The sequence below is a fragment of the Bubalus bubalis genome, chromosome 14, assembly GCF_019923935.1.
Source record: "Bubalus bubalis isolate 160015118507 breed Murrah chromosome 14, NDDB_SH_1, whole genome shotgun sequence".
Lineage (NCBI taxonomy): Eukaryota > Metazoa > Chordata > Mammalia > Artiodactyla > Bovidae > Bubalus > Bubalus bubalis.
Genome location: NC_059170.1, coordinates 67,082,885 through 67,103,615, shown reverse-complemented (window position 1 = coordinate 67,103,615; position 20,731 = coordinate 67,082,885). Strand labels below are relative to the sequence as shown.

General features: G+C 44.4%; 1 protein-coding gene across 6 annotated transcripts; it reads right to left on the bottom strand.

The window, feature by feature from the left end:
• Nucleotides 1-883: 883 nt before the first annotated feature.
• On the bottom strand, nt 884-20,706 carry NUDT5 (nudix hydrolase 5). 6 transcript variants are annotated; one of them, XM_025264483.2, is made up of 10 exons: nt 20,330-20,706; nt 13,717-13,821; nt 12,257-12,324; nt 8,174-8,223; nt 6,773-6,880; nt 4,882-4,977; nt 4,214-4,315; nt 2,661-2,669; nt 2,475-2,528; nt 884-1,123 (listed from the first exon to the last, which is right to left on the bottom strand). In XM_025264483.2, exons 2-10 carry the CDS (start codon nt 13,774-13,776, stop codon nt 1,014-1,016), a joined length of 657 nt encoding a protein of 218 aa, XP_025120268.1. In that variant the 5' UTR covers nt 13,777-13,821; nt 20,330-20,706; the 3' UTR covers nt 884-1,013. The 6 variants fall into 6 exon arrangements, with proteins under 6 accessions (XP_025120268.1, XP_025120264.1, XP_025120263.1 ...); XM_025264479.2 differs by lacking the exon at nt 884-1,123 and adding an exon at nt 1,130-1,568 and having other exon boundaries at nt 20,326-20,706; XM_025264478.2 differs by lacking the exon at nt 884-1,123 and adding an exon at nt 1,130-1,568.
• Nucleotides 20,707-20,731: the final 25 nt, after the last annotated feature.

The following is a 20,731-nucleotide window of genomic DNA, read 5'->3' as shown; positions in this document are numbered from 1 at the left end:
GAAATAATCCCCCGTATTTTCCTTTAAAGAACATACATACTTGCTAACCATGCTGGCTACACTCATGGTTCAACATCAAGTGAAAGAAACAAAGTCGCTCAGTCATGTCCGAGTCTTTGTGACCCCATGGACTGTAGCCCGCCAGGCTCCTCTGTCCATGGAGTTCTCCAGGCAAGAATACTGGGGTGGGTTGCCATTTCCTTCTCCAGGGGATTTTCCAACCCAGGGATTGAACCTGGGTCTCCTGCGTTGCAGGCAGATTCTTTACCATCTGAGCCACCAAGACAGTGCCCCAAATCATGTAAATCTTGATACTAGGGATATGGTTTTTAGAAACAGTACTTTTTGAGGTGAGGATAAGAAATGAGGTTCTAAAGTATATACACATGCTTTTGAGCAGGGCCCTGTATTTTCATTAATGAATCAACCATTTTTCATTATATAAGAGCTGGTCAACCTCTAGCAGGTAGGTGGCTGTACAGACAGCTAAGTGGAAACATCTGCTTATCACAAATGTTATTCCTATTTTAATCTCCTCTGCTATGCGGATTAATTCCATATAGTAGATAACTCAGTCAGGGGAGGCCAAGTAAGTCCTTATACAGATGTGGCTTTAAAAAAAAAACAAACCTGACACCTTAAATGGTTATTTGCATACATAGTTTTTAGTGTGGACTGGGAAGAAATGACCTAATTTGGAATTCAGGACTATTTTCCTATGTATCTCCTGGATTAGATTAGAAAAGTAATACCTGAGCTTTTTTTTTTTTTAACAGCTGGATTTAACATACCAGCATTTTGTGTTCTCTGTTAATATGAGCTGGAGTCTAGCATTTAAATGATGGCTACAGCTTACCTGTAATTACAATTCCATACCACCACATGCATTCTGTGTTGTTTTATTTTAAGAAAAAGCTAATTTCAAATCTCCATTACAACTAAGCTGATTATGAAGTCTCAGTGAAGGAGGCCTGGTGTCCTGTTTACAAAAGGACGGCTACTGTCCTTCGTCCTTAAAACTTCAGGAAGGGCACCTCAAACGGCTTCGTGTTTGCGTGTTTCAATGCCAGAGCGTAGGAATAGACTCTGGCGTCCACCATCAGATGTTCTTCAGCTATCAGAGCTGGAGGAGGTGAAGAGCATAAGTCAGATAACCAAGTCGAAAACGGATAATAACACCCCTTCCCAGTCAGCCAGCGTTCACTGAGCAGCCGTTCAGGAACTGTGTGCCGTTCCTGTGCTGGGTGCTGTGGTAACGGGGATGAGCAAGACACTTTCTGCTTCAGGGATCTTACTCTAGCTGAAGAATGCAGGATGTAAGAGCAGGATTATGTCTCCAGCATGAAACAAGAACAAGGAAAAGTTGGAACAAGAAAAAGAAGACAGAAGAGCACAAAAGCCAGGTGATGATTTTAATGTGAAAACAGCGAAGCTTTTAAGTTCACAGATCCATCCATCACCTCGTGGATGGCTCACTGCAGGGTTCTGCCGCTCTAAACCACCCAGCGATGATGACTCACGCGTTCTCTCCACTGTCAGGGACACACGTGTTCCACGTGGAGGTGAAGCTGTGCATTCAGAGGGACTGGAGTGAGGTCTCAGAATCAGACCTCAAGGGGCTTTCGTGAGGACTTCTATTTTACTCAGATGGCAGTCTGCCCCTTGTTTCCCAGCCACTTGCTCAGGAACAAGCTCAGAGACAGTCTGACCCTCAAAGATAGGGTTCCGTCTTGTTCATCTGTGCCAGATGGGGGTGGAGGAACTCTGAAAACTATCCTCATAGCAAACTGAGCTCCAAAGGCCTTCTTGTGCACTTCCCAAAAGTAACTTGCTGAATATGAATAAATAATGATAACTATATTGTGATGCTAGAAAAGCTGGCTAGCAAAGGGGCTTTTTTTGCCCCTCCCACTTCTATATCTACAGATTCCTTTCCACCATCCTCAATATTCCGCCCCCACAAGGCTGGAAGGGAAGTTAGCTGGAAAGAAGAAGGAAGGAATTTTTTTAAAAGGGATATTAGCTAATATAAAAAAAGAAAACAACATAACTTCCAGCATCTGTGTGGCAGCATTATCCTGTTTAGTTTTACTCCTGCTTTCTTAGAGGCAGGGGCTGTCTTACTGTTCTCATTGAATGAGAAAAGCTAAGGGACTTGTTCCAAGTTGTAACTAATACACAGTCAGCTGAGCCTCAACCCAGTCTGACCTGTGGGCCTCAGAGCTGTGCTGCCAGTGATGGTGGCCATGACTTTGACTTGACATGGAATGCTTCGCTATTTTCAAATGCTCTGCCACCCGGAAAGGAGACATCATAGGTCACTTGCAGTTTTATAACACTTTGTAGGTATTTTTAGAACAGTTTCTAGGTATTTAATGAGGAAGAACAAGGAAATAGTTATGTTTAGTACCCCATTTGTTGGGGTTAGGGGTGGGAAAAACAGAGAAAGTCAGGTGATAATCAAGAGTGCTTACCCTCAAGTCTATTCAGCAGGTCATTCTTTGGTAAGGAAATTACTTCCACAAATTCTAAACAAACAAAGTACAAGTGAAAACAGAGCCAGACACCAGGTGAGCCCACTCGAGCAACTCACGATGCCTCAGCCACTCCCGCCGCAACACGCGGTGCACAAGGTCAGCCCCCGGGGTGGGACAACGTACCTCCATCCCCTGAAAACACACAGAAGAGGACATCTCAGCAAGGCCCAGAGTGCCAAACACCGCATGGCTTTTGTGCAAGGTGTGACAAGGCTAAAGCGTTTACCAGAAACCTGGGTCTCTACTAATTTCATTTATGAACATGGTTAAAGGAAAAAAAATCCCAACAGTACAATGTTATTCTTCTCCAAATCAAATGTTTTAATAGCCAAGTTTAAAGCATATTCTGTGAGATATATATACACATTTGTATATGTATTTTTAAACTGTTAAAATATATATAACATAAAACTTACCAATTTGACCATTTTTGAAGGTACTAATTCAGTGGCATAGAACACATTCACATTGCTGTGCAATCATGAGAACATTTTCATCATCCAGAAAAGAAAGGTGGTGCCCACTGAATAAGAATTCCCCATCCCCAACTCCTCGGTGACCTTGATTCCACCTTCTGTCTCTATGAAATAGGCAGGTATCATAATATACAGGTATCACACAATATTTGCCAATAAGGGAAATATTGTGTGATATTATTAAGGTATCACACGTGTATTTGCCAATAAGGCAAATATTGTGTGATAATCTTATTAAGGTACCACACGTGCCAATCATACAGTGGGATCACACAATATTTGCCCTCCTGTGTCCAGCTTAATCTCACTGAGCACAGTGCTTTCAAGCTTCATGTATCAGCCTGCTTCACTGCTTTATGGCTGAATAATATTCCACTGTTAGAATGGGCCACATTTTGTTTACCCCTCTGTTAATGGACACTTGGGTTGTTTCCACCTTTTGGGTATTGTGAGTGATGCTGAATCACGTATCTATTGGAGCCCCTGCTTTTGATTCTTCTGGGGATTCACCTAGGGGTGGAATTGCTGGGTCACAGGCTAATTCCATGTGTAACTCTCTGAGGAACTGCCAAACTCTTCCTCAGCATGTTACATCTGCTGGTTTGAAAATCGAGCACTTAAAATCAGCTGTGATGGGAAACTGGCAACATTGTGGAACTGAAAGGGCTGGGAAGTGGAAGACCTCCACTCGGACACACGAAGTATGGTGATGTCTGTGTCACCACCACCCTCCACGGGGCTGGGAGAGCACGTGGAAATGACAGGCATTATGGCCTCTGAATCCAAGCCTTGATGGGGCAAAGAATTTCCCCAAAGCGTCACTGAACATGGAACTCAAGGAATAGTTAATGTGGTGCTGTGGCACAGCCTTCCTGCCATTCTTCCAATCGATGGGAGACAGAAATCAGAGTGATTCTGAAAATGTTCACTGTTTACTATTTAAGGTCCACAGCTCTTAAGTGGCAATAAACCCCATACAGAAAACATGAAATACATAATTTAACATTTTATATAAAGCATAAAAATCAAGAACGTGCTGTGAGAAAAGTGCTAAATACACAAGATTAGAAAAATAGCCAAGTGTACTGATGAGGCATCTGTGAAAAGACCATTATTCTGTTAATAAAAGTCAAACTAGTAGCATGTTAAAAGATATTCAGGGCAGCGCAACCACTGTCAACGCAGCCAGTCCACACGTACCTGGCTTTGGCTTAGGCCTTACATTTTCAGCGTCATCTCCATTGATAGTGACGGTCACGATGTGTGCGGTACAGTTTGACAAGCCTGGATCCATGCATACAGCTGGGGAGAGAGGCAGCAGGTCACCTTTCCGGGCACCAGTGAGATGTCATTCATCACTGAACTGTCTCTGGAGGAAGAGTCAGCTTGTGACTCATCGTTAACATGGAAGTCACACAAGAGAACTAGTTTCTATTTGCTTAGTACACACGCTGCTGCAAGGCTGCAAAGCACACGTGTAATCAGTACTCATTTCCCCCCCGAGTTCCTGAGGGAAGTTTGGTAAGTCTGAGGGGTTAGAGGTAAAATCCTTTCACATCAAGAAAGTCCTCTACTAACAAGTATGGCATGTGGGTGAGATAGGTAATGAAGCTTAGAATGTGGAAACCCTGAAAGGCACCCTAATTTTTCTCCAATTTCCGGTCACTTTTTTTTCAGCTGTGCTCTCCTGGTGGGGAGGGGGAACGCGATTCACTTACAGATGACTAGCCTTCATCTAGGCTTTGTCTTCAGGGAATTAGCCAAATAGAAGCCATCTAAATTCCCAACATAAAGAACAGCCAAAGAATCAATCCTTTCACACCCAGAACAATCGACCATTGGGCTGGTTTTGTGGCAGCAGCACGAACCTGGAGAGCATTCAGCAACGTCGCCCTTGTAGCCGGTTTCCTCCTCGAGCTCTCGAAGAGCAGCTGCTTCCGGGCTTTCGTTGTCATCGATGAGACCTGCAAGTCCCAGGCACGTGAGAGGCGGGACAGGGAACCCCCTGCTGCTGAGCCACGTGCCAAGAACCAACAGGTATGGGAAAAGTGGGCGTGCAGATAAAACTGCCTCAGGTTCTGATCCATTATAGAAAAACTAAAGGCAGAACACCAGTCTGGGCAGATTTAGTAGGTTCTGCTTCTCGTGTTTAGCCCTAGATGCTTCTGTGAGCACCTCAGCGTCAACGCTACGGTACAGCACGACCTCCCGCGCCGGCCCGGTTCTGGACGAGTCACGTGACCACGGCGCAGGCATGGGGACAGTGTTACCCATCTTGCTTTCCTCCCTCAGAGCCACGTGGAAGCCCTGTAGGGAATCACCAGTTGCTAATGTCTCCTGGGCAGGAGAAGATGGGAAAGGAGGGAAGCAAAGGCCGCGGGTTGGTGGGGGGTTGGGGGTGGGGGAAGATGCAGGTACCACTAGTTCACTGTGAGGGGGACAGCAGCATAGCAAGTCCTTTTTTCTGAAAGGAATTCTAAAAATGCTAAGAAAAAGTGAGCACGGGTTAGTCAATTACTTTTTTTTAACTAAAATGGGTTTCGGTTCTATTTTTGGATACACTGGCTCTGCATGGCAGCATGTGGGTTTTTTCTACTTGCAGCAATTGGGGGCTAATGGCACCCCACTCCAGTACTCTTGCCTGGAAAATCCCATGGATGGAGGAGCCTGGTGGGCTGCGGTCCATGGGGTCGCTAGAGTCGGACATGACTGAGCGACTTCACTTTCACGTCTCACTTTTACGCACTGGAGAAGGAAATGGCAACCCACTCCAGTGTTCTTGCCTGGAGAATCCCAGGGAAGGGGGAGCCTGGTAGCTACCGTCTATGGGGTTGCACAGAGTCGGACACGACTGAAGCGACTTAGTAGCAGCAGTAGCAGCTAGTTGCGGGCGAGGGCTTCTCATTGCAGTGGCTTCTCTTGTTGCCAGCTCCCGGGCTCTAGAGCACACAGACTTTAGAAGAGGTGGTGCATAGGTTTAGCTGCTCCACAGCACGTGGGATCTTCCTGGACCAGGGCTTAAACCCCTGTCCCCTGCACTAGCCGGTGGATTCTTAACCAGTGGACCACCAGGGAAAGTCCCTCAATTACTTTTAAAGTTATTTCTTCAGTGAAATGGCAAGGAAATGAGAAAGAAAATAAACCTGTTACTTAATGTGTTATTATGAGATGCACTGAAAATACAGAACCACTATACCCACACTTGTTAGTGTTAACCACTAACAAGAAACAAGACCTCATTTCTTCAGACGGAAACAACCCAATGAAGTCCTACAATATGTAGTGCATTCAATTTTAGATACCTTCTGTAACAACTGAAAAAATATTCGAGTTGAAATTAAGACAATTTCCTTGGCCTGCTTAGGTATGGGAGGATCATGGTATCTTTTCCATTCAGTTTTTAAAGAGCTGGGCGTAGTTACTGCGTAAATTTGCCAGAGGCAGATTGCGAGTGATGGAAAATGAAATACTTTTGACAAATTAAGGAAAAGCAATGACTCAAAAGAGGCTAGAAAGAATGAAAAAGAATGTTGCTAAGAGGAGGGCAGGGCCTGGAAAAGCGAGCCGTGACACCTCCATGGATTTGCGGATCAATGGGGTGTGGCCTGGAGGTACTTCAGTGCAGGAGTGGTTTTTACTTGAAACCACACTGACAGATGAAAAGCTGTTAAATATTTAAATACCATTGTCCTCAGGCTCGGCCTGGGCTTAGTCCCACTGTCCCCCAGGGGCGATTCTCCACCCAGTGTTGTTACTCACCCGCGGGGAATTCTAGGCAGTAGCCCCCCATTGGGGGTCGGAACTGCTTCACCAGAATGATGCATTCGTAGTGAAGGGTTCTCTGCAACACAGGGATGATTGCCACACCTGCCAGCAGGAAATAAAACCAGGGAAACCCCAGTGGAAGGTCAGCAACACCAGTGATTTCTGTTTAGAGCAGTCTAACTGAAAGCCCATCTTTTAAGAAACACTGCAGCTAAAGTCTTTCTTATATTTGCCATTAGTAATAGGAAGTTAATTTAAGCTATAATACAGGCAGTTAACTTTGGAAGTTATTCTCATTAAGAAAAACAAGGAAAAAATAATGACACTTCCATGTTGTTTAATTTTCTTTTTTATAAAATAAAACTTTATTTTATAAGAGATTTTTATTGTCACGATTTCTTTAAAATAATATCACAACTAGAAGTAAACATTTAGCCCAGGGTCCAAGTGAAAATTTCAGTCTCCACGAACCTCTGTGGAGACCATTTCTCACCCAGCTGCAGCCAGGTGGCCACTGAAGTTACGCTGATCTGTGCTCTTAGATTTCCTTTCACCAATAGAGAGTAAGTTCCATTGTTCATAGTATATGCTAGCTACACTGAGCTTTATTGTTTTAGGATAAAAGAATGGCCTTTTCTCCTAAGTTATTTGGCCTTCATACCAAACCAAACCCAAAGGCCACTGGATTCTGGAAAATACAACTGCTCAGGAGGACCACTCAGCTCCTCTCACTTCCCCAGCATGAAAACACAGCAGCTGCAGCAGCTACTCTGTCTGCTTCTAGGAAAACCAGAACACAGAACAAAGTGGAAAAATAAAAGGGGAAAACGAGAAAGACCTATTGCCCAACTTCCCTAGACCAGAGGTGGTTTTCAGGACTGTTTCTGGGATATTTGTAGCCAAAGCATTCATGCCTGGAAGGGAAGGTGGACTGAACGAATAGTCTTTTCCTAATTCATTGCCTCATTTCCTCAAAGCAAGTGGTCACTACCATAAAGCACGTAGTAGTGCCAAGTAAGATTTCCAGACTAAAGGCTCTCACCCAGATGCTCTGTCCAGAACACAAGGGGATTTCTAGAAGTCGTAACACGTCTCGACACAGTGTGTAGCTTCAAATTACACTGACTTATGTTGGGCTCTGAATGGGATTACATCTTCCCTTCAGAAACACTGTTCTGAGCCTATGTAACAGGAACCAGAAGTTACTTATAAAGAAAGCTCGATTTAGTTACACAGTGTTGCAAACAGAACACCAGAGTTAAGGATGAAAGATCATATGTGAAGACAACCCTGCTCTGAAGTCCTGGTTATAGTAAGAAACCGTCCTACCCCCAGCTCCCACACTCATGTGTGGGGACTTGCTTTGGGAGAGTTCTAACAGGTCTGCACTCATACCGTCAGCCGACTGGCCTTTCCTGGTTGTCCGCTTCACGGTCTCCCATGTTCTGTTTGGGCAGACAAGAAAAGTCAAAAGCATTAGTGCTGAAGAGGAGACTGTTCTTAGGTTTTGTGTGTGTAACCAGCACCTTACAAGTTCAAAGCATGCACATGTGCTGAGGATAATGGCCAAGAACACCACACAGTAAAGAGCTGTATTGAAAAAAGAGCCAACTGTGCTTTCCCACAGCTTCAAAAATTACCAAGGAAATCCACTGCTGACTACACCTAACCCTCTGCCTCTGAATGGAGGGCCTGCTCTTCACTTGAGCTGCTTTCCAATCAGCTCGCAAGTCATTTACCTGCAACACCTCAGTCTGGATCACGGATCTGCGGTGAGTAGCACAGCTGATGATCAAGCTTTGAAGGCCACAAAGCAGTCAGTGCAAACCCCGCCCCTGTGCAAAGTCCAAAGGACACTCTGCGCCACGTGAACCACTGAGACAGTTGTGTACAGGGGAGATTTTAACACCAGTGACCCTGAACACTCAATTTAAGAAGTTTACTATTTACTGAGGAATTAATCCTCTTAGGTAAGTGCTCTGCTTTGCATTTGTGAGATACCATCTAAGAGGAAAACGTTCCCCAGAAGAACAAGTGGGGTGAGGGGTTCCTGGTCCCCTCTTAGGGACTTATCCCTGACCAGCTATTTGTCTCAGGGAACCTGGTACTGACAACCGTTACTGGCACAATCCTGCTGTTTAAAGGGGGTTGGGGAATTTCCTCCTCACTCTCAAGCCTTCAATAGAGAAAAGCAGTGGTTAGAGATGAGGGTAAGGAAGCAAACAATTCTGGATTTAAAAGGAGGAAGACATCCGAGTGGGCCCAGGGAGAGAAAGGTGTCCACATCTGATGTCGGTCTCCCTACAGTGAGAGTGAGTATAAGAGCTGCTCCTCAGAGTAACCCTCATACCTTTTAGCTGGTTGTCCTTAAGGCTTGGACCTTGCCACATTTCTATGAAAAAATGTCAGATATTTAATCCAGTTAAAAAAAAAAAATCTTTCTGTAAACTAGATCTTTTAGTATTGTACCCAAGTTCTAAAGGGCAAATATGTCAAAATGAACATGTGACAATCAATAGGACCACCATGACAACTCACAGCTGCCAACATTCCTGTTAGTAGCAAGAAGCCAACCAATGAGCCATTCTGATCAGTCAGTGATACAGATCGCAAGTGACAGAACACCTGTTGGCCCAGTCCTCTCTGCGGTCTCTTAGGGTTAGTCCTAAAGACTGAAGAAGATAGCTGGGAGAAGCACTGAAGGTCCCATCCCAAACACACTAGGAACAAGGGAAGCAGAGAGAGGAGCATCATTATAGTGGTTAAGATGAAGTAAATGAGCAGGATGGAGCCACAAAATAGATATGTATTTATTAGAAATCCTAGAACAAGAACGGAGAAGGTGATGGCACCCCACTCCAGTACTCTTGCCTGGAAAATCCCATGGATGGAGGAGCCTGGTAGGCTGCAGTTCATGGGGTTGCGAAGAGTTGGACATGACTGAGCGACTTCACTTTCACTTTTCACTTTTATGTATTGGAGAAGGCAATGGCAACCCACTCCAGGGTTCTTGCCTGGAGAATCCCAGGGACGGGGGAGCCTGGTGGGCTGCCGTCTATGGGGTCACACAGAGTCAGACACGACTGAAGCAACTTAGCAGCAGAACAAGAATGTCCCTCAGAGCTCCAATCATCTCAGAGGGACTCAGAGAGGAGAGCTGTCCACCTAATTGAGTCAGAAACTCCGTGTCTCCACTTGGTCACTAGGTGACCCTACAGTCTCGACATCCTGGTGACTGTTTTCTCACGTGTAAAACCAGGGAACTGAGAGTACGTTGTCTTAACAGTCTCTGGTAGCTTTAGAATTCTGATTCTGGTTGACCTGTTTAGTCGCTAGGTTGTATCCAACTCTTTTGCAACCCCATGGACTGTAGCCCGCTAGGCTCCTCTGTCCATGGGATTCTCCAGGCAAGAACACTGGAGTCGATTGCTGTTTCCTTCTCTGGGGGATCTTTTTGACCCTGGAATCGAACCCACGTCTCCTGCATTGGCAGGCAGATTCTTTACCAGAGCACCTGGGAAGCCCTCCAGTTGAGTTACTGTTTTTAATATTTGTTATAGGAAAGCCTGTTTCACTTTCTTCCCTCTAGGCAACCAACTCCAAGAGGTAGACAGGGCACCAGAGAGTGAGCTCAGCTCTGTCCCGAATGCTGATTAAGAGGCATAAGATCAACATCTCTCCCCAGATCAATTCCATACCCTCGTCCATGAATGAGAGAGGGACAAAGAATTCTCTAGCTGCAGTTTTATTTTGTACATGTAGTATTTTATAAATGTATAAATCATAGTCTGTTTTAAGCACTCTGAAGCCTGACAACCAGGTATGAGATGTTAATGTCTCAAACGAGAGCTTCAGGAGGCCACAGGGAGTCCTGTGTATGGATGGATGGGGAGGAATGTGTTGTCAATAGGCTCATGGTGTGGAGTTTGGAGACCCCAGAGCCCACTCCCCTCTGCCGGAGGAGTCTCCAGAAGTTGAGACCGAATTGTGAGTACTTGGAAACAGGTCCCACGTGATTCTGAGGCACATCCCTGATGAAGTGAGGATGGGGAGCAGGTGCAGAGCTGGGGGGTGACAATCAACACGTACCCTTCACACTGGCCGGTGTCAAGGGCTCTATTTTGTGTCATAAGCTTAACTCAACAAGAAAGAGAACCAAACTGACCCAGGTAGGCTGGGCTCTGAGCTCTGGCTGCGTTTTCACAAGTGTAAATGCACCTGTCATGTCACCGAGGCCCGGACCTCCCGGCGTCTCTGGCCTAGTCCTGCACAGCCAGCTCACTGCTCTGTGGATGGGGCGAGCTGCGATCAGCTTTCTCACCTTGGGTTGGACCGTGCTACGGACATCTTAATGTTCCCCACAGCTCTCCAACACTGGACCTTGTTACTACTTTTTGCCACTTTAGTACATATAGTTAAAAGTTGTTAAAATCACCGGCAAGTCCATGAACTTTAACACTGATGAGAGATGTATTTATTACCTTACGAAGAAACTCTGTATTTTTATTTGATCACTTAGAAAACAGTTTTTATATTAATGAATTTATATCATATAACCTGGATACTAAATGTAGCAAAGTTTTCCTACTTTCTCATTCTCCTTTTTCTATTTCACTAAGTAAATGTTTATTTTAACACATTTTTCCTGTTATTAAAAATAGCGATAGATATTTAAAAAAATGCTGAATAGGAAAGTTGGAAAAAAGACTAGTCACATAGCTGCCATTAATATTTTGCTACAGTTTTCCTTCTAACCTTTTCTTGTACATTATTCAGCAGAGTTTAAAAAGCATTAAAAAAAAGCATATATCCAATTCCCTGTTTTCTTATCAGCTTATGAGCTTTTCTCATACTACCAGGTTGTCTTCATGATCTGCTCTGGAGATGGCTGTACAGTTTTTTACCAAGTAAATACACTGTAATAATCGTTTTCTCTTTTTAAGATGTTTAGATGTTAAAGATGTTCAATTTGTCCTTTAAAATAATTATGATGGAAAGTTTTTCATGCACAGATCTGACTGCAAATAATTTTCTTAGCACAGTATCAAGACACTGCAGGGGCCAGACTCCAGGAACTCCCTCCCCACTCCCACATTTCTTTATGGCAATTGGTATTTGCTTTATAAAACTTTCCCCTCTCAACTTACCTTTCCATGAGCAAGTATAAGCCTGCATATTTTATCCCAAACCCAGCAGTGTTTTCTCTTACATTCTAATTCAGAGATGAAAAAACTGGTTTAAGAGAAGGAAATAACCTGTACTGTTATTATTCTGCTGCTTTATCAGCTGAAATTAGGCTTGGCCGAAAAGTTTAAGGTTCACCCTAATCTACTTCAGAATGGTATTAAAACAGCTCAACTAGATTCTTTAAGACAGCGCTTACAGTGAGGCAAAGATCAACTTTTATGCCAAACACTAAATAGAGACCCCAAGAACCCAAATCCTGAGCATTTTACAAATAGAAAAATATTAGTTTACCTTGTTTTACCAGTAGGATCTCTGTAAGTTGTTTTTTCAAGTTTGACCCATTTTCCTTCTGCAATCAACTAAAAGGAAATCAGACAGTAAGTTGGGAAACTTTCAAACTGAGCTATTTTAAATTTTTTTATTCTTTCAAATTTTTTGTGGCTCTCAATGATGATGTTTCCCCCCTCAAAATCTGTGTCCAAGTTTTCAATTCAAAGTAGTAAAAGCTGTTTTTCTGATGGTGGACCCGCTGTTCTGTGGAATTCTGGAGGTAGGACTGAGAACTGAAAAGAGAACTCATGAATTCTGGGGAGGGGGGGGAGGTCTGAGCAGGAAGGGGTTTTCTGGGATGCTCCTAACCTTCTCTCCTCCAACCTGGGGCCAGGCACACAGGTGTGTTTCAGGGTGTGAAACGCAGTGGCATCTGACTGCCAACGACTACACAGCAAAGCTGACTCCAGGGACACCATGGCCAACGAGCACACCCCCCACAGTGACATGGGTTTACCACCCAGCCTGAAGGGCACCCAGCATCATTCCACTCAGATGCCAAGGAGGTTAGGTGGCCAGGACTGCCTTACCTACAGACTACACTGAGTGCATGCAAAGGTTCCCTGTGGACATAAAGCAGCAACTGGCCTTTTTCTAAGTATTCTTTTACTTGTCGCCAGCGGCAACCTAATACTTATTCAGCAGATCTGTTCACAGACAACACAGAAATATTTTTAAATCAAAAAGAATTCCAGAAAGGTGTCAGGCTCAGAGTTTCAAAGATGAAGGATTTAAAGTTTGTCCTCTGCAATGGTTCCTGTGGGAACAGACTTTTTAAAAGGTAAACTGAATAATATGCAAGACATATTCAATATGTTCATTGTGGAATTTAGACCACAACTAACAACTTAGGTTTTTCTTGTCCTTAAGCATGCATATTGATTCCACAAATAGCTAACCAATATGTGATATTTAGGACAAAATGTCTAAGCCTTAAAATTCATCTGTGATTTATTCTTCTATCCAGGGAAGCTTTCAATGAAAACTCAATCAACAAGGTCCTACTGTACAGCACAGGGAACTATATTCAACATCCTGGGATAAACCATATGAAAAAGATGTGTGTATACATATATATATTTAACTGAATCACTCTGCCATACGGCAGAAATTCACCCAACACTATAAATCAACTATACTTCAATAAAAACTAAATTTAAAAAGATAAGTAAAGATTGAGAGTTTTAAAAATCAACAGTCGAAACCCACTTTAAAAACAGCCTCAATTTCACTAATACATAAAATGAAGAGACGCCACTGCTACCACACAAGAGCAAAGTGTTCCTGAGTCCTTAAAAGGAGCAGGAAATAGGTTTACAAACTACCTTAAAGAATTGAAAACAATCATTTGAAACTGCAATTTTCTTTTAAACTCAGCTTTATGTGGCAAAGGGGAAGGGAAGTAAAAAGACAACGTATACCTCCTCTGAGATAATAGACTGTTCGGTATTTCGAGAAGAACCTGCTGTTTCTTGTTCCATTTTCAAACTAGTTGAGCTTTACAGTCCACAGGCAAGAACTTCACGCTATAAGAGAATGAGACTGGTTTAGGCTACATTAATTTTTCTGAATTACACATTTGTCCACAGGTCACTGGTCAAAGTATTTACTTAAATGGGGGAAAATCCGGGGTCATCAAAGCTGCGTTGCTCTGCTGAAGGTGGAGGAGCGCTGCCAGCTGCCCTGAGATGGAGACGGAACAGGAAACGCAAGGCCTCGGGAACAGCCAGAAAGAACAGAAAGCGGCCCAGTGAGACCAGCCCACAGCCTCCGTGCCTGAGGTCTTCAGAACACACTTTCCAAGGAGAAACAGAACAAAGATTGTACATCATGCCCCATGCCCGCCCCTCAACTGCCATCCCTTATCAACTCTTTACAGTGAAACTTTGTATTATACGGGCTGGCTGCTTCTCTTTCCCATTTATCTCTGTGTTAAATGTATATACCATTTTAATCAAAAACTGCACAGTTCAGTGGCCCATTCAAAGTTTCCACGTGCATCAAAGTCACAGCTGCACATAAGGAGTTAACCAGAAGCACAATCTGTCAGCAGAGAGCTCCATCCAGGTGGCTGTGGGCCATGACTTCCGTTGTCTCTCGCGCGCATTCCCTCAATTCTTGTATCCTGAATGTCTGAAAATCTTTTTTCTACCCCCAAAGTTGATTGATAACCTGGCTGCAGATACAATTACAGGCTGAAAATCATTTTTGGAGACCCTGCTCAGTGTCTTGCTTCTGAGAAGCAAGCTAGCTGCTGAGAAATCTGGCATCACTGATCCTGGATCCTCTTCGATGTGACCCCCGTGTTCCTCCTCTGAAACCCACAGTTGTTGACATCCGACGATGCTGATGTCACTTTAGGGGATTCCAGTGGGTCCTTTCAACCTGGAAACTTCACTCTGTGCTTCCTTTTATTTTTAAATATTCATTTATTTGACTTTGCTGGGCCTTAGTTGTGGCATGTGGGATCTAGTTCCCTAACCAGGGATGGAACCTGCTGCTGCTGCTGCTAAGTCACTTCAGTCGTGTCCAACTCTGTGCGACCCCATAGATGGCAGCCCACCAGGCTCCCCCATCCCCGGGATTCTCCAGGCAAGAACAGTGGAGTGGTTGCCATTTCCTTCTCCAATGCATGAAAGTGAAAAGTGAAAGTGAAGTCGCTGAGTCGTGTCCAACTCTTCGCAACCCCATGGACTATGGCCTACCAGGCTCCTCCATCCATGGGATTTTCCAGGCAAGAGTACTGGAGTGGGGTGCCATTGCCTTGGGCCGCCTACATTGGGAGCATGGAGCCTTAACCACTGGGCCACCAGGAACTTCCCCATTCTGTGCTTCCTTAACTGAGTACTTCACTGATCATCTCCTCCCCTCTGTTTTCTCTGTTCTCTCTTTCAGGAAATAATACTTAGCTGCTGGACTTCCTGAACTGATCCTCCGTCTCAGTAACAAAGTAGTAAGCTACATGCATGTTGAGATATTTAGAGACCGTCAGTCAGCATATTAATTCTATGAATACAGCAAAAGAAAACAGGCAGCTGTTCCTTTGAAAGTAACCCAGATGGTAATTATTAGGTGAACGTTTAACTGGCATTGATTTAGATTAAACAAACAGTTCACGGTATTATACACAATTAAAGTGGCAGGCTGCCTTGGATGGAAACATGCCACAAGTTAGTTACTACTTGTCTGCACCTGAGTGCTCCACACCCCGAGGAGAGAACTTTATCCACTGAGATTATTACCTCCTCGATTTCCATTCCCTTCTATTTATAACACATGTATCAGAGAAGGAAAACCTGCCCCTCTTTTAGTTCTGACACTTAAGAGAAAGTGACTCTCAGGCAATCAAGAAACTGCATTCAGTGCACAACAGAGTCTGTCTCGAATGGTACAAAACATTTGGATTAAGTCAAAACGTTTACCTCCTTTTAAAGTGACTCTGACCCAAGCTTCTTAAAAGTCGAGAACTGTAGTCCTCAGAGGTACAAGCACCACCAGAAGGGCACACAGGAAGAGCCAGACAAACTAATTTTCTCTATGAAAAGATTCTTAATCTGGATCTCCAGCAGACAAAATGGTCAGTAACACATAATTTAGAAAAGCACAGAGGTCCTCCCCTGACCCCCACGTGAGTATCTTTAGGGGCAAAAGGGCATCTGGTTCCTTCAGATTTACACGGAACTTTAAGGTATTTGCATAATCTGCTGAGGCCCCTTACGTTTCTCTTTCCACTGCCCTCAGATCTTCAGAGACTGTTGATGAGCCGAAAAACTAAAAAAGCCCTATTCTCGTCTACTACTCATCTAACCAAGTTAGCTACATTCAAGCACAAAATAGTCCCAGTAGCAATCAAAAATCGACCCTTGATCAGCAAATGCTAAGCTAGAAGCAGTTGTTTCAAACAGATTGTATTTTTAAATGTTTAAGCTAGAATGTGAGAGGTCTAGAAAAACAAAAAACAAGCTCCTGACATAATTACAAAAAAAGAAAGAAAAAAGTGGCTAATAGGGCTGGGTAATTACCTGGAATGCAATCAGCCCCAAGGGGAAACAGCTATCTGTGGCAATCTATTGAATGTGTTAAAAACAAAAATGGGATTTAAGTGTGGTTTCAGAAAAATACTCTATACTGCTCGATTCCCAAAATGTCCATGATTGTGAAACCACCTCAAAAATATTACTGAAACAAAAAAAGAGTATTACTCTCAGCACCATTTCAGTCAGGGCCAGAAGCTGAATGGTGCAGTGTGGGGCTGGTCACCACAAACAGATTTGCAGAAACCAGTCAGCGTTCTAGGCTTGGCTGCACCTCAGGCTCCATCACACAGCCAGAGAGCTTTCCTAAGGGACTCTGTGCTATTTCAAGATTTAAAAGTTTAATTCAAATGGCATCCACTTCATTAGCTAGAACTGAAGGTCATCTACATTTTGCCAGTAGGTGTATGTTATACATAAAAAAACACAGAAACTCCCTTGTACCATGGACAGAGGAGCCTGGCGGGCTACAGTCCATGGCTTCCCAAGGAGTGGGGTATGCAACTGAGCGATTAGGCACACAGTACACCTAATGTTGAGTGTTCTAATTCACGTAATATGTTTTCACCTACTCTGGTTAAAGAGGTGAAGGTCTATCATGTGCCAGATGTATGATTTTTCCAGGGCACAAAAACTGAGGGAAAATGTCACAGGATTCTTAGAACTCCTGTACAGTGGTGGGCAGCAGTGTCAAACTAGCTCTGTGAACCTGGACAGTTCAAAAGTTCAAGAGTATTGCAAGTACAAGGTGACCACTATTCCTGCCCAGGGGACATTACACTTGAGCACACAAAGAGCCACAAAGGCAAATGCCTGCCGGAAAGACAATGTGATGCCAGGGTGTTTTAAAGGAGGCACAAGTCACATCCACTCTGGAGGCAGGGAAAATAGCAAAGACTTTTAAAAAAGGTGACTTTTAAAAGGCATTTTGATACTAAGCTACGATCTAGAGACTAGGAAGGCCGGGAAAGCACTCTGAGAGGAAGGATCCACGTGAACAAAAAGCAGAGATACTGACTGGGGGAAGGGTTGAAAATTTACAGCAAGCTCTGTGGCTCTCAACCTTTCCCTCCCCACTCCCTCCCAAAAGAAAGCCAAAAACAATCCCTTGTGTAAGGGATGATGTCAACTTATAAACACATTCCCAAGGGCTTACACAGATTTGGCTGGACACCCACCCTTTTCCCCACATTTGCTGACAAACAAACCAGTCAACAACCCTAACTGGCACGTCACAAACTCCTGTTGCTGTGCATGCTCCTCTTGGGGTTCGGAGAGAGAGAAATGACCACCTTTTCACAACAGCTGGATTACCAACTTAAGCAAGAGTAAGATTCAAGAAGTCAAACTGAGATTCTCAGAAGCCAGACTGTACAGTATGCGCCCAGGCTCCTCATCATTCAATTATTACCATACCCGAGTCCCTGCAGTTTGCTGAGGTTGCAAAGTGAAACAAAAATCAGAGCAAGAAATCATACACTGGTTCATCTCCCCTAGCTAATAGCTGAATATTGTAAATACCATCTATACTCAATCAGGCAGTTTTATAGACAGAGAAATCAATAAGGCAACTTGAAAGAAATTAAGTGGGAGATCAATTTTTGCAAAAAATTACTGTGTGTTAATAGGTATGTCTAAGATTCCATTCTAAGTTCTTTCAGAATAATTACACAGAAAAACCACTTGATTTATAATGAACAAAATATTATTAATGTAGTTACATTTAATATTCTTGGTTATAATTATAAACCTTCAAAATTCTTAGCTTTTTAAATGATTATATATATGTTGTTGTAGGTCACTAAGTCGTACCTGACTCTCTGTGACCTCATGGACTGCAGCACAAGGATGGCTTCCCCGTCCTTCACTATCTCCTGGAGTTTGCTTAGATTCATAACCTGTGAGTCAGTGATGCTGCTGCTGCTAAGTCGCTTCAGTCGTGTCTGACTCTGTGCAACCCCATAGACGGCAGCCCACCAGGCTCCCCCGTCCCTGGGATTCTCCAGGCAAGAACACTGGAGTGGGTTGCCATTTCCTTCTCCAATGCATGAAAGTGAAAAAATAAAGTGAAGTCGCTCAGTCATGTCTGACTCCTAGTGACCCCATGGACTGCAGCTCACCAGGCCCCTCCGTCCGTGGGATTTTCCAGGCAAGAGTACTGGAGTGGGGTGCCATCACCTTCTCCAGTCAGTGATGCTATCTAACCATTTTATCCTTTGCCACCCTCTTCTCCTTTGGCCTTCAATCTTTCCTAGCATCAGGGTCTCTTCTAATGAGTCAGCTCTTTGCATCAGGTGGCCAAAGTATTGAAACTTCAGCATCAGTCCTTCCAGTGAATATTCAGGGTTGATCTCCTTGCCATCCAAGGGACCATCAGTACTTTTATATGTATGTGTGTATGTATGTGTATATATATATTGGGGAGAGGGGTGGCGCTGCATTGCAGGGCAATCAGGGATTCTGACCAGGGATCCAGCTTGTGCCCCCTGCTGTGGAGTCTTAACCACTGAACCACCAGGGAAGTCCCTGAAGATAACATTTTGATCAGTACTTCTTTTGTACCATCTATGGTAAAATTTTGGTATCCACCTCAGATGGATTTTCTTTGCTGACAACGATTATCCTTACATGATGAAAACTTCCTGTAGTCATTTTGATTGTAAAGGAAAGCCACTGAAAGTATTCTTCTTTCGTTTTTCAGTAGGTGTAGGGGTTGGATGGGCAGGAAGGGAACTAACATTTTACTGAAATTATACTACTTGATGATTTTTGATTATTTATCCGGTGATTTACAATCATTACATTTAGTTCTGGTTAAGCAAGAGTGAACTGACTGTACTTACTCTTGGGAAAGTTAATTGGTTATAGTCATATGGCAATAAGACCAGTGAAGGACCTCTTGTAATAGCCCAGAAAAGAGAGAACACAGGTTTGGACTACAGTGGAGCAGTAGTGAGCAAACAGATTAATTCCTTGCAGATGAGACTTTTTGCTTTTCTTAAAACAGTTTCTGGGGATGCCAAAGCTAATTCTAAGAAGGAGAGGATCTTAGAGGAGACTGGGAGAAAGGGGTGGCGCAAGTTCAACTTTGGACACACTGAGTTTGAGATGCTGGTAAGATATTCAAGTGGAGAAAACCAGCAGGCAGTTGGAAATTCTAACCTACAATACGAGTCATGTTATGGATTCAGAGACGGAGTGGGTTACCATTACCTTCTCCAGGTGATCTTCCCCATCCAGGGATCAAACCCGAGTCTCCTGCATTGGCAGGCAGAGTCTTTACCGTCTGAATCACCAGGGAAGCCCGTAAGAAGTAAGGTTAGATTTAAAAGGTGTTTCTCAGCACCTCGTTATTTTTCATTCACTTTAGAAACAGAAAGTGAACTTTTTAAAGTACTCTACATTTTGGTCGCCTTCTGATACTTGCGGAAGGAAAGGAACACAGACGATAAGGTAATAGGGAGGAAGAGGAGGAAAAAAGAATGTTATTACAAATTCGACTAGTATTCCTTACGGTCTTATGAATCCAGCACGGTATGGGTACAGATACAATCGAGCTGTGTTTTTGCAAGCTGCTACGTTTAAGAGGATAGAATAAGTGAACTTGACGCTCAAAAGCGACACCTCACCTCACCCCTCCAAATTTACCTCCTCTTACAACTTCCAAAGTCTGACTCCCGGGATCGCAGAGACGGGGCTCTTTCCCTCTCGTTCATAGCCTTCCCCACAAGCCAAGCGGGGGCCGTGATTCCCTTTGCAGATGCCTCCACCGCGGCACTCAAACATTTCACTGTGATGTTTGCAGTTTTCCGGACTCCTAGGAGCCCAGTTTTCCACCCCAGTCCCTGGTTTGCCTCTGAACTTGCCCTCCCCGCCTGTTTCCGCGCCTCGCGGACGCAAACCGGGTCGAGCGCGCGGCTGTCCACATGCTCCAGGTGTGCTCCCCCCGTCTCCCTGCCAGGAACCCCTGCATGTGATTGGCCCGTGCCCAGTTACCTACTCCCAGGCGTGCGGCGAAGGGATGCGGACTCCTTTAGGAAGGGGGAGGAAAGGAGAAAGCACGGGTCCGAGGAAACGAGGCTCAGGAGGTGCAGTTCTACTGCAGGAGTCGCAGCCGCACCTCGCGGCCAAATGAGACGGAGGATGCGCGTTCGGCCCCCCGCGGCACCCGTAGCAGCCCCCGCCGGTGACCTCGCCGCAGAAGATTACTTCCGGGGCAGAGTCCGCCGCTACGCGCCAAGCGCTGCGTTTCGCGAGTTACAACCCTCTTCTGAACTCCCGCGGCCAGAACTTTGTGGTGTGTGTACACTAAAAGCACGCCCAAGGTTCTTTTTCTCTGCCGTGTGTGTGTGTGTGTACACTAAAAGCACGCCCCAAGTTTCTTTTTCTCCGCTCCTTCCGC

What these genes read in the sequence shown, in the direction of transcription:
- NUDT5 (XM_025264479.2), bottom strand. Translation starts at nt 13,776, where the DNA reads ATGGAACAAGAAACAGCAGGTTCTTCTCGAAATACCGAACAGTCTATT. An exon ending in GAAAGGCCAGTCGGCTGACG is followed by an intron (nt 6,881 to 8,173) that starts GTATGAGTGCAG and finishes TCCTGCTGGCAG; the next exon opens with GTGTGGCAATCATCCCTGTG. An exon ending in CGTTGCTGAATGCTCTCCAG is followed by an intron (nt 4,316 to 4,881) that starts GTTCGTGCTGCT and finishes CTCTCTCCCCAG; the next exon opens with CTGTATGCATGGATCCAGGC.